This window comes from Microtus oregoni, unplaced genomic scaffold (genome assembly GCF_018167655.1).
Source record: "Microtus oregoni isolate MIOR12 unplaced genomic scaffold, Mior012 000160F_ref0000428, whole genome shotgun sequence".
Classification (NCBI taxonomy): Eukaryota; Metazoa; Chordata; class Mammalia; order Rodentia; family Cricetidae; genus Microtus; species Microtus oregoni.
The window spans coordinates 1,002,039-1,014,394 of record NW_024544815.1 but is presented as its reverse complement, the minus strand read 5'-3'; the positions used below and the strand labels follow the sequence as shown (position 1 = coordinate 1,014,394).

The 12,356-nt window shown below is 33.9% G+C and overlaps 2 protein-coding genes across 2 annotated transcripts; both read left to right on the top strand.

Annotated features, from left to right (window-relative positions):
* Positions 1-1,318: 1,318 nt before the first annotated feature.
* Positions 1,319-2,278, top strand: LOC121445126 (olfactory receptor 5W2-like). The gene has a single exon (XM_041647134.1). The coding sequence runs from the start codon at positions 1,343-1,345 to the stop codon at positions 2,276-2,278; it is 936 nt and encodes a 311-aa protein (XP_041503068.1). The 5' UTR covers positions 1,319-1,342.
* Positions 2,279-7,170: 4,892 nt separating this feature from the next.
* Positions 7,171-8,103, top strand: LOC121445142 (olfactory receptor 5W2-like). Its single transcript, XM_041647149.1, has one exon. The coding sequence runs from the start codon at positions 7,171-7,173 to the stop codon at positions 8,101-8,103; it is 933 nt and encodes a 310-aa protein (XP_041503083.1).
* Positions 8,104-12,356: the final 4,253 nt, after the last annotated feature.

Sequence of the window (12,356 nt, the reverse complement as noted above, 5' to 3'; positions counted from 1 at the left end):
ATCATTTGGTAAAAAGAGTAAAGAATTGAAAGTTCAGTTTTACTGAAGTTTCTGTGATTAGTCTCAGGAGAAAATACATACCTAACTAACTATATTTGAATAATGCAGATGAGGGAAGGCAGATTCTGATGTGTACAAATCCCAATTGTCATTCATTAAACATAAGCAAACTAATGAGATATATATTCCTGACACTGGTAAAAGGTAGGAATACTGTCTCATCTCAGGTGGGGAGAATGAATCCACATTCTAGAAAATAGGGGAAAAAAAGAAAAAAAATATTTTATTTGGAAAAGTGAATTGGTGAATTTGTAAATGATTTATTTATGTCTAACTACTCTGTTAAACATACAAAGTTACCAAATAGTTATTTCTTTTCATTTTTATTTAGAAAATAATAGATTCGAAACATTAAAATATGTATCTTTAAACTTATATGGACCATATATCAGCAGATTTAATTCTAGAAACAGTAACATTTAACGAACTACATTTTAATTTTAACAGATAGTACGTAGGGGGATAGGCAGCAAGGGATAGAGACAGACATATACACTAAAAGCTACCGTAAATAAAAGACAAACAAGCCTATACTGCTTTGAAAAAACTACTGTTTCATGCTTTAGCTAAATGAAATCATTAAAAAGCCAACAATTTAAAACATATCTATTGTGAATTTTGGCTTCTATTTCATTCTTATGAATTATTTGGCTGTTTTAATTATTAATTGTTATTTGTTATTAATTGTTAATTAATTGTTATTAATTACTATTTGGCTCTTTAGAAAATTTATACTTGCAGTCACCCAAGACTTTAGTAGTTTGACAAACCAGCAAATAATGACAGAGGTAAAAGTTAAACCAATCATGCTCTTTATTTTAGCAAAAACTATATGCCAAAAACTGGTGGCACAGTCCTATTTATTTAGTAACTGTCTTTCAGTAAATTGTTGGTTATTCAAATGATTATGTTTGTTTAATATGTAATAATTGCAATTTTGTATCTAAAGATATGGTCAGTAAGCCTTCTGTCTTTCATCATTTTGGTTATAAAATCATTTTTAATTCATTTAAATGCATGAGTGATTGAGACACAGTACAGTCAGATATCTTGTGAATTTCATAAGCATTTAATTTTCATCTTTTCAACTTGCTGAAATAAAATTTTATTTTTAAATACCAAAGACACCTTAAAACTACTTTCTACCTGCACTGTTTTTGGATGTATATAATTAAAAAATGTCTTTTGTCTTAGAAATGATATATTGATATATGTCCAGATAAAGTAATCTAATAAATTTTTCTCTTGACCTTTACAATAGGATAGAAAAAGAACAAAAATAATGGACAAGGGAAACTGCTCCTCATTACCTGAATTTCTCCTCTTGGGAATTACAACTAACCCTGACATGAAAGTGGTAATATTTACTACGTTTCTAACGGTTTATCTTGTTATTCTTCTGACCAATATTGGAATGATCATTTTGATCAGAATGGATTCCCAGCTCCAAACACCAATGTACTTTTTTCTCAGCCACCTCTCTTTCTCTGATCTCTGCTATTCTTCCGCAGTCGGGCCCAAGATGTTGATGGACATTTTTGCCAAGAACAAAATCATTCCTTTTGTTGGTTGTGCCTTGCAATTCTTTTTTGTCTGTATCTTTATAGATGTTGAGTGTGTGTTGCTGGCAGTGATGGCCTTTGATCGCTACAAGGCCATCAGCAATCCCTTGATGTATGCTGTAGAGATGTCTAGTAGGGTTTGCTACCAATTCCTATTTGGAGTTTACCTTGTAGGAATGACAGATGCTTTGATACATACAACATTAACATTTCGCTTATGTTTTTGTGGATCAAATGAGATTAATCATTTCTTCTGTGATATACCTCCTATCCTATTAATATCTTGCTCTGATACACAGATCAATGAATTAGTGATATTCACCATTTTTGGATTTATTGAGCTGAGTACCATCTCAGGAGTCCTTGTCTCCTACTGTTATATCATCTTATCTGTCTTGAAGATCCGTTCTGCTGAGGGAAGGTTCAAGGCTTTTTCCACCTGCACATCTCACCTGACTGCCGTTGCAATTTTTCAGGGAACACTACTCTTTACATATTTCCAGCCAAGTTCTTCTTATTCTCTAGATCAAGACAAATTGACTTCTCTGTTTTACACTCTGGTGATTCCCATGCTGAACCCTCTGATTTACAGCCTGAGAAACAAGGATGTGAATGAGGCCTTGCAAAAACTGAGAAACAAAAGGTGTTTAAAATAATTACATTATGTGTATATGTCCACATAATAGTGGTAATTTGTATAAAATGATATTGCTTTATTCATAACAAAGTTGTATAACCTATTTTAAGAGATTAGCATAAGAATTTCCCACAAGTTTATTGATAAGGTAAAATTGTAGCTATACCAACGTTTCATATCTCATTATTTGCTATGGGTCATACATGATTTACATGTGCAGAATTTCTCATGATTGTTTCAGTAACAAAGGAATTGTATTTATCCTTCCATTCAGTTTTAGTTGTATTAAGTTATCTTGAGTTTTATGGATTACTATTTTGCATATTTTACTGCCTCATATTGAATCACAAAGGAATTTCTAGGTTGTTAAAGATGTATATTATATCCAAATGAAAGTCATAGACTTTAACTATACCCTTGGTACAATCATAATTTTTAGGAAAGAGTAAAATTTAATTTTATTCTGAAATGAAAAGGATTTTGGCGAAAATATTTATACCCAACATACAGGCTGAAGAATTTATATATTTGTGCCTATTACTGGGCTCATTTGTTTTGTATTTAGTTCTTTTGTTGTATTTTGATTTGTTTGTTTTTCATTTATATGATTATATTATTTTATTATTATTCCTTAGATGCCTGTTTTTTTTTTCTAATGCAAGAAAGGAAGGATGTGGGTCTGAATTAGAGAAGAAGTGGGGAGGAAGTGGGGGAAGTGGGGGAGAACAATAACCAGAATATTTTGTATGAAATATTTTATTTAAAAGAAAAAACATTTTTTAAAAAAACCAGATAATCATGAGTCATAGGCCTAATAAAATACATCTTAAACCAGTCCAGATAAGTTGGAAATTGAATAAATTTAACTAGAATAATTATGAAGAAGAGAGAAAAGAGGTGTGGTTAGTCACATATGTGCAGGTGATGTCTGTCACCTAATGTTTGACTTATTCCAACATTGCTCCTTTCCTTCTATAACATTCTTAGCCTTTCATAATGGTGAAAAATATTTTCTTGTACCCATTCTCATCTCTTCTTAAATGCTACTCTTCTAAAAATAATCTTATCATCATATGAGTGTATAAAAATTTCTTCTGAAAGACTGGATATTGCGTCTCTGTAATATCAATAATTTATATTTCATTTGTAGATAAAATAGGGAAAAAACAAATTAAAATAACAGAAAACATGATATTTAAAGTAGGCATTAGACCTTGGTAATGAGACATTAAGTGTTTTACACTAACACACACACACACACACACACACACACACACACTCACTCACATGGGATACCATGCACCCATCTCCTTCCAGGCTTTAATAGATAAAAAGAATTCAAGATACTAGTGCGGTCAAGGTGATTGTTATCTTCCTGAAGAAGGAAGAATATAGACACATATATTTTGTTGAACTATTTCTTTATTGTTTATTCTTTTATAATATTTTTTGGTGCTTAAAGCACTGAATGAGTTCATTGAAAGCACGAGGATAGCATCTATACATTTGAGTGAACATAAAGAATAAATATAAATTGTTCATTATTCCCTTTAATTATAGATATGAAAGCAACTGGTGTACCTATGTAAGACTATTTCAGAATTTAATGAAATCTAAATACTGCTTTTCTTTCTCAATTGACCTCTGGTAAAAATGGTAATTTATGAGTATATATCATATGTAAAAATATATGATGAACTTTGATTGAGAGAAAATGATTTAGGGATTCCAGTAGTATCACATATTTTATCACCCTGTATTAAACTTGTGACTTACGAGCAATATTGTGGATTGTTTTCTTTATATTTAGTTTTCAATCCCTAAAGCAATAGTGATAGATTGTAAGTACTTTTGGAGAAGATAAATTCATAAGCCCAGAGCATTCAAGAATGAACTTGTATACTTATGAAAAAGAACTGGAGAATGTTCTAGACCATTATTTTAATGGAAGTGAGTAAATTTAGATTGTAAATATTGTCAATGAAATGAAAGTTAATTCCCCCTACCAGAAATTAAATCTGCCATGATGTGCTGCAACAACCAGAGAACTCATTGGTTTTGATAACTGACACCATATTCCATATTAGGTACTTCTAAATGTCTGGTACTCTATTAGTAGTAATGATTTAAGTAATAGAAACATGTCTGAATGATTATAAAACTCACCTCTAAATTTTTATTTCTATACCTAATATTAGGTGTAGCACTTAGTACTTATTACACACACATACATGCACACACACATACAAATATAAGGCATGTAGATAATGGAAAACACACAACTAACTGAAGTATTAAAAACCCTAACATCCTAGAAACAAAACTTAACAGATATACTAGGGAGAAGTGGAATACATAACTGTGAGAGAAATGTACACACAAATAGTGTCAAGAATTAGGCTAAAATATCTGATACTGTCTGTGACACTGTGAAGCTATCAGCCTTTAGACTAGATAGTCCAGGGGCCTAGGGTGAAACCAAATACTTTTGTTCTGCTAAAGAAACATAGCAATAAAATGACTCTTAATCACACACACACACACACACACACACACACACACACACACATATATATATATATATATATATATATATATATATATATATATATATAGAGAGAGAGAGAGAGAGAGAGAGAGAGGGATCAGTGCCTCCCTCAGCCATCATCAGAGAAGTTTCCTCTAAGAGTAGATGGAAACTAACACAGATACACACAATTGGACAAGGTTTAGAGACTGGGAGATTTTAGAAAACTCTGTCCTAAACAAGAAGTCTTTATCAAATTTCTCCCCTTAGGAGCTCGAGAGCCTCTGCAGGATGGGTGCCTCAAAGGAAACAGTGTCTTTTAGACACAAAATGACTGATACACATCTGAACTCACAGAAAATGTGGCATCAGGCACAGGTTCAAACCAGATGATGTTCAAACTCTGACAGGAGGAAATATACATGGGCTTCCGCCCTTCACCAAGAATCTGTGTGCAATTGAAACTTGCTTGCAAAAAAGAAAATAGCTTTCTCCAATAGAGTCTCACTGGTTATATTAAATCCTCTTAAGAGTTGACCCTATTCCCAGCAGTAGATGGACAAAACAAAATTAATTCAATGATATTATTGGAGATCTTTTGTTACATACTGCTTTGTTTGATCTTTCTTGTTGGGGAGGGTCTTGTTGCTCTTTCACTTTTATATTATTTTTTTTCATATGGTTTTTGCTTGTATTTGTGTGTTTCTTTGGTTTTTAAAGAATCTGTTATTTTAACTTTTTGCTTGTTTGTATTCTAATGAGAAAAAGAAGGAAAGAACATAGAATTGCATGGCTGAAGAGGTGGGAAGGACCTCGAAGGATTTCTGGGAGAGGAAATCTTGATAAAATATTATATGAAAAGAATATACAATGAAAATCAAATAAAGTAAAGAGTCTATAAGGTTGTTAATTTTTCAAAATTGAATTTTGGGGAAGTAGTCTAAGAAATGGACAAGTTGTGATAAATAATAAAGAATATGGAAATTGCTAATAAAAGGTCAATTTTAGTTTTATTATGTGTCTCATTCTACTAAAAATTCTGGTCAACATAAATTATCAAATTGATTGACCCATGAGGAGTTGAAATAACAGCCATAGGGATGGTTGTCTCAGGATGCCCAGGAAAAAAAAATCTCCTGAGCCCAGACACTAATTAGTCATGTTAGGTTTATATGATGATGGGAAGAAAGAACCTCAAGAGAATTTAATTGCAATAGTATTATTATTATTATTCTTTTTGAAGTTCCCAGGTACAGCTTGGGGGGGTCTTTGGAAGAGTGAGTGAATCCTTAACCCCCATGAGTACTAATTCACCAGCTTCTTTTTTTTAATTAATTAATTTATTTATTATGTATACAATATTCTGTCTGTGTGTATGTCTGCAGGCCAGAAGAGGGCACCAGACCTCATTACAGATGGTTGTGAGCCACCATGTGGTTGCTGGGAATTGAACTCAGGACCTTTGGAAGAGCAGGCAATGCTCTTAACCACTGAGCCATCTCTCCAGCCCCCTGCAATAGTATTATTGAAAATAAATGTGATCAACCTGGTCCATCTGCACTAGAGAAATGACAGCAAGACTGCCTTATTTCAGGTACACTTATGGCTTAAGACAGAATAAAAATAAAATTTTGCTTTTATTGAACATATGAGGAAGTCAGTTGAGGAATGAAAAACACATAGATTATTCTGATTCTGTAGTGTCATAAAATCTGTATCCTAATAATCAGGGACATGTTCTAGTGAGTGTTTAGTATATTCTGCTACTTTTATTTGACTTACATAGAATTTGAAAAGTTGGAAAGATTGGTTTTTCCAGTGAAAGGGAGTAGCTGGTCATGTTTAAATATTAATCAAATAAGTAGAATTGTAACACAATTCCACATTAATTTGCTTTTATGACTCCCTGAAAAGTTGATTTTGTTTCATAACTAACTTGTAACAAATAGAATAGTGAATGCAGCAAATATAATGACAATGATGCTTTTGATTAAGTGACGAGATGTTCTGTATGGCTTTATTGGTCATTAAATATTCTATTATATTAAATCTGTATAATATCCTATTTATTTCAAATACATTGCCTAAAAATGAGTGTCAGATTTCTAGGCAAGTCAGAAAGAAAATGAAATATATGTATATATTTCAAAGAATGTTGATTATGTACCTAATTTAGTGGTTTTTTTGTTAATGAAAATGCTGCTATGTACTGAGCCAGTTTTCTTAGTGTACATCATACACAAATATCTCAACATATCATTCCATTTAGCAATTATATTACATTTTCCTGAGTTTATTATACAATACCATATTGAGAAATAAAAAGTCTAATATATCATGACACTGAAAATTTCTGTAATCATTTAGACCGCGAAAAATGAAGAATGGAAATGGAAAACTGCTCTTTATTATCTGACTTTTTCCTCCTGGGAATTTCCAGTAACCCTGACATGAAAGGGGTTTTATTTCTTGTGTTTCTTATTGTTTATATTATTATTCTGCTGTCAAATGTTGGAATGATCATTTTGATCAGAATGGATTCCCAGCTTCATACACCAATGTACTTCTTCCTCAGCAACCTGGCCTTCTCTGACTTATCCTATTCCACCGCAGTGGGACCAAAGATGCTGTTGGACCTTCTCGCAGAGAATAATCCAATCTCCTTTGTAGCCTGCTTCCTGCAATTCTTATTAGTATGTATCTTTATAGATATTGAGTGCATGCTTCTGGCAGTGATGGCCTTTGATAGGTACAAAGCCATCAGCAACCCTCTGATGTATGCTGTGGACATGTCCAGTAGCGTTTGTTACCAGTTCTTAACTGGAATTTATCTGTTGGGAACTATAGATGGCTTGATACATACTTCATTGACATTCAGCTTATGTTTCTGTGGCTCTACATATATTAATCAATTCTTCTGTGATTTTCCTGCTGTTTTATTACTTTCCTGTTCTGATACACAGGTCAATGAACTGGTATTGTTCACCCTTTTTGGTTTCATTGAACTGAGCACCATTTCAGGGGTCCTTATCTCCTATTGCTACATTATCTCCTCAGTTTTAAAGATCAGCTCTGCTGGGGGTCGTTCCAAGGCTTTCTCTACCTGTGCCTCTCACCTGACTGCAGTTGGGATTTTCCAGGGGACCATACTCTTCATGTATTTCAGACCTAGTTCTGCCTACTCTCTAGACCAAGACAAAATGACACCAGTCTTTTACCTCCTCATTATTCCCACGATAAACCCTCTGATTTACAGCTTGAGGAACAAGGATGTGAAAGAAGCCCTGGTCAGGCTCAGAAATAAAATGTGGTTCTAAGGGAATTTATTGACTACACAGAAATGTATCATGTCTATTGGCTTTCTACTGTACAAAACAAAATTGATAATATCAGTTTTTTAATTTACTAAGTATGTGTGCTGAAGTTTAATAATAAGAAGCAGTTTGAGACCAACGTATGTGTCTTACTCATTTATTTACTTTCAGAATATAGAGTACTCTATTTTAAAAAAGGTATCAAGGTAGAATTTTTAAAAACCCTGATGAATTAATAATTAGTAGTGAAGGACTTGTTTCCATTAGACTATTAACATAACCATTAACCGTTAATATGATTTGTTTAACCAAAACTCATATTAAATTTCCTGTGTTGACAATCAATCCACTTAACTATGATATTGGCATGCAAGAACTATAGGAAGTGATAAAAATCATGAAGGTATCCTCTAGCGAAGAAATTTGTGCTCCTCTATAAAATCAAAGACTCTTGGTGTCTCATACCAAATGAGGACACTAAGAAATGGTAAATCTATGAACCAAATTCCAGGCTTTCTCCTGACACCATGTGCAGATCACTGACTTTAGATTACCATCTTCCAGAACTGTGATCTACCTCTGAAAAGCGACCTTGACCTCAAGTATGCCATTTTCTGTAAAAAAGTCAGAAAGATGTGGAGACAATTGACATTCTTGGCAGAATTCATTCAGAGGAATACATTAAAATAACAAATGGGTGTGGCAAGTTATCATCACTAACTTAGAAGATGTTGTATTCATGGAAATAAGCCTTATTCTTTAAACATATTGATGTGGGAGTGTCATATATCAATCTGTTGATTTCATTGGTTAAGCAATAAAGAAACTGCTTGGCCCTGTGGGAGGAATGAACAGAACAGAACGCTGGGAGGAAGAGGAAGTGAGGTCAGACTCGACAGCTCTCCTCTCAGGAGCAGACACCTCAGAGAGACGCCATGCTCCCAACTCCCAGGCAGACGCATGAAGCTCCGACCCAGGATGGACATAGGCTAGAATCTTCCCGGTAAGCGCACCTAGGGGCGCTACACAGATGATTAGAAATGGGCTAAATTAATATGTGAGAATTAGCCTAGAAGAGGCTAGATAGAAATGGGCCAAGCAGTGACTAAATGAATACAGTTTCCATGTAATTATTTCGGACATAAGCTAGCCGAGCAGGCGGCTGGGGTGTTGGGGACGCAGCCCCGCCCCTCATACTACAACATATCCTATTTATTAAGGCATGTAAACTATACTTGTATCCACATAGGTGTAGCCATTTATCTGTTAAAGTGATTGCATTAGTCAGACTTCCTTAGAGGAAGAGGAAAATAACAGAGAGAACGTATGTATGTATGTATGTATGTATGTATGTATGTATGCACGTATTTATTCCAAAAGGGAATTATTATACTGACATACAGGTTGTGGTGCAACTAGTTCAACAATGGGTGTGTCTGACTGAAAGAATCTGGTATTTGTTTAATCTACACAGCTGAATGATTCAGCTGGTCTTCATTCTCCATTTGCATCTGAAGAAGCAGGTTTGGCTGCCAGTGAAGGAATGCCTCAGGAACAAGATAGATGAACTTGCCTTTAGAAGTAAGAGAAATCGGGCATGTATCTACCTTCATCATTGCCATTTTAGGTGGGATGTCCCCAGAATGTATGTCCCAAATTTAGGGTGAGCTTTCATACCTTACATGACATTATTGAAACTATCTCCTGCAGATAAACCTGGCTGCTTTAGTTTTACTTGATTTCAAAGCCGTCAAACTGGCAGTCAAAATTAGACATTACAATGATTGTGGAATAAGTGAAGAGAGACTTCAAACTGTAAAACAAAACATATCTGACTTATGAAATCATCTTTCTGAATTTGTTATTTTGATAAATATATTGCTTGGTGGAATACTTTAGGAAATTAAAGCCTGACATGGAAACTCTGACAGATGCTGTTCTAATGAGACAGAATATTACATACTTTGTTGTACCTAAAATCACTCTTTTTATGTCTTCAATTTTTTCCTCTCATTATTTCCTTCCACACTTAATTTCTAAAATAACATCTCTTATATGTGTCATAAAGACAGTAGAAGTGTCAAGTCATTAAATACACTTAGGGTGTTGACCTTAAAATTTTTTAATTGTGTTTGTACATATGACTTTTGTCCTTCATTCTTGTTGCTGAAGATGAAATGTTATGAAGAATTAAATGTTATGATCTGTTTGGACATATGTGATATGCATCACAGTCTACTCTAATTTTATTTTACAAAGCATAGGAAATAAGCATTAAGTGTTTTTGGATTTTCTGTGCACTATATAATCTATCTACAAATTGATATTCCAATATTTTGATATCCCATTATTGTATCAAAAATATTTGTACCAGATGAATAATTTTTTATGTCCAAATAGTGGACTACAACTCCATTCTTTGGGAATAATATGTAAATAGTGAATAGTAGAAATAGAAAGCATCAATTTAATTTCTGGAGATCTAAAGGATAATTTGTTATTTTCCATGTAATGTCACTTCTTTTTCTTTGATTTATCGCTCAAATACAAAGGTTGGTTAATTAGTGATGATGTGCAATTTTTTCCACATTGAAGTAATTATTCTTTAAAATTGTTATTTCATGCTCACCAGTAAAGTTCTTCTGGTGAGGGGAGAGAAATGGCTTTTTAAATTTATTTCCTCAATAAAATATGATATTGGCAATTGGCTTTCAATTTGACTGTTCTTAGACAACTAAAGCCTATGGAAACAGTTATGTATGTGTTTGGCCAGCATTCCAGAGGATATTGTCATATGGGAGGCTGCTTAGTAGAAGGTATTGTACAACCCCTTCAGAATATAAATGGTGTTATCCATTGCTCTGGGTGTCCCTATGAAAGGAAATTGGAGTAAAAAAAGATACTGATATAGGCGTGCGCGTATGGTACTTTTATTCTTGTGTGAGCATATCTATGGATGCACTCTTCATGTCTGGGTATGATACTCAATGTCTTTCAGGTTTCCACAGTGAACCATGATCAGGCACACTGTAGGGTTTTCTTATACCATCAGCACTGGTAAAGGACTACTGACTGTTGTGGGAACTCCTTCTGTCAATAGTTTTTAAGATACTAGCCCATTTTGGGTATGGTCTCATGTACTAAAAGTTCAGATGAAAAGTATGCCCCTTTTTCTGCTGGATTCACTTAAAGTTCCCAGCTCATACAGAAGACTGCAGATTGCTATCCTTACTGTGAGTTTATCCCTAAATAAATAAACCAATCCAGAGTACTGTGGAACTCTTTGATACTATTACAATCAATCAAAATGTTTGGTTTCTTGGACAGAGAACATTAAGAGTAAAAATCAGAAACATGATTTTTTTAAAAGGTAAATTATCTTTGTAGCAGAGCCAATTATAGAAAATTATAAAAAATCAAAATGGAGAATTGTGTCAGCTTATCTCAACTGAATCAACCACAATACATCTCCTGCACCTCAGACTCAGAAACCATTGTGAAAGAGGGGTGGAAAGATTGTAAAAGTCAAAGGAAAAAATGATTTGACTTTGTCATTGGATCTCCGAGAATGTCAGGACCTATATTCATAAAATGTCACTGACATGACAGGATAAACATGACCTGAACAAAGAATACACCAGTAGACATGCAAATATTGACAGGGGTATCACAAGAGGCATCATCACTAAACAAAGAAACACATGTAATTAAAGAATGCTGAGAGTGTATACTTGGGAGACAGAGATAAGTAGATGTCTATGAGTTTGAAGCCAGTCTGGTCAACAGTGCAAGTTGCAAGACAAGCTCCAAAGCTACAGAGAAATCCTTTCTCGAAAAAACAAAATATGAAAACAAACAAATCATGTGAGACAATGGTCTGTACTCTGTCAATTATACTTTAAATAAATGCTAATTGGCCAGTAGTCCAGCAGGACAACCAGACAGGAAGTAGAGGTAGGTCAATGAGAACAGGAGAATTCTGGGAAAAAGGAAGTCCTAGTCTGCAGTCCTGATCCAGCCACAGAGCAAGCAAGATGTGACTACCATGCTGAAAAATGTACCAAGTCACGTGGCTAACATAGACAAGAATAATGGACTAATATAAGTTATAAGAGTTAATAGAAGTCTGAGCTAATGGACCGATCAGTTTATAGGTAATGTGGACCTCTGTGTGATTTCTTAGAAATTTAATGACTGTAGGAACTGGACAGGACAGAAACCTTGGACAACAAACAAACAAACAAAGAATCTTGAGA

Bases quoted from the DNA above. Each gene is read 5' to 3' on its own strand.
- LOC121445126 (XM_041647134.1), top strand. From the start codon at position 1,343: ATGGACAAGGGAAACTGCTCCTCATTACCTGAATTTCTCCTCTTGGGA.
- LOC121445142 (XM_041647149.1), top strand. From the start codon at position 7,171: ATGGAAATGGAAAACTGCTCTTTATTATCTGACTTTTTCCTCCTGGGA.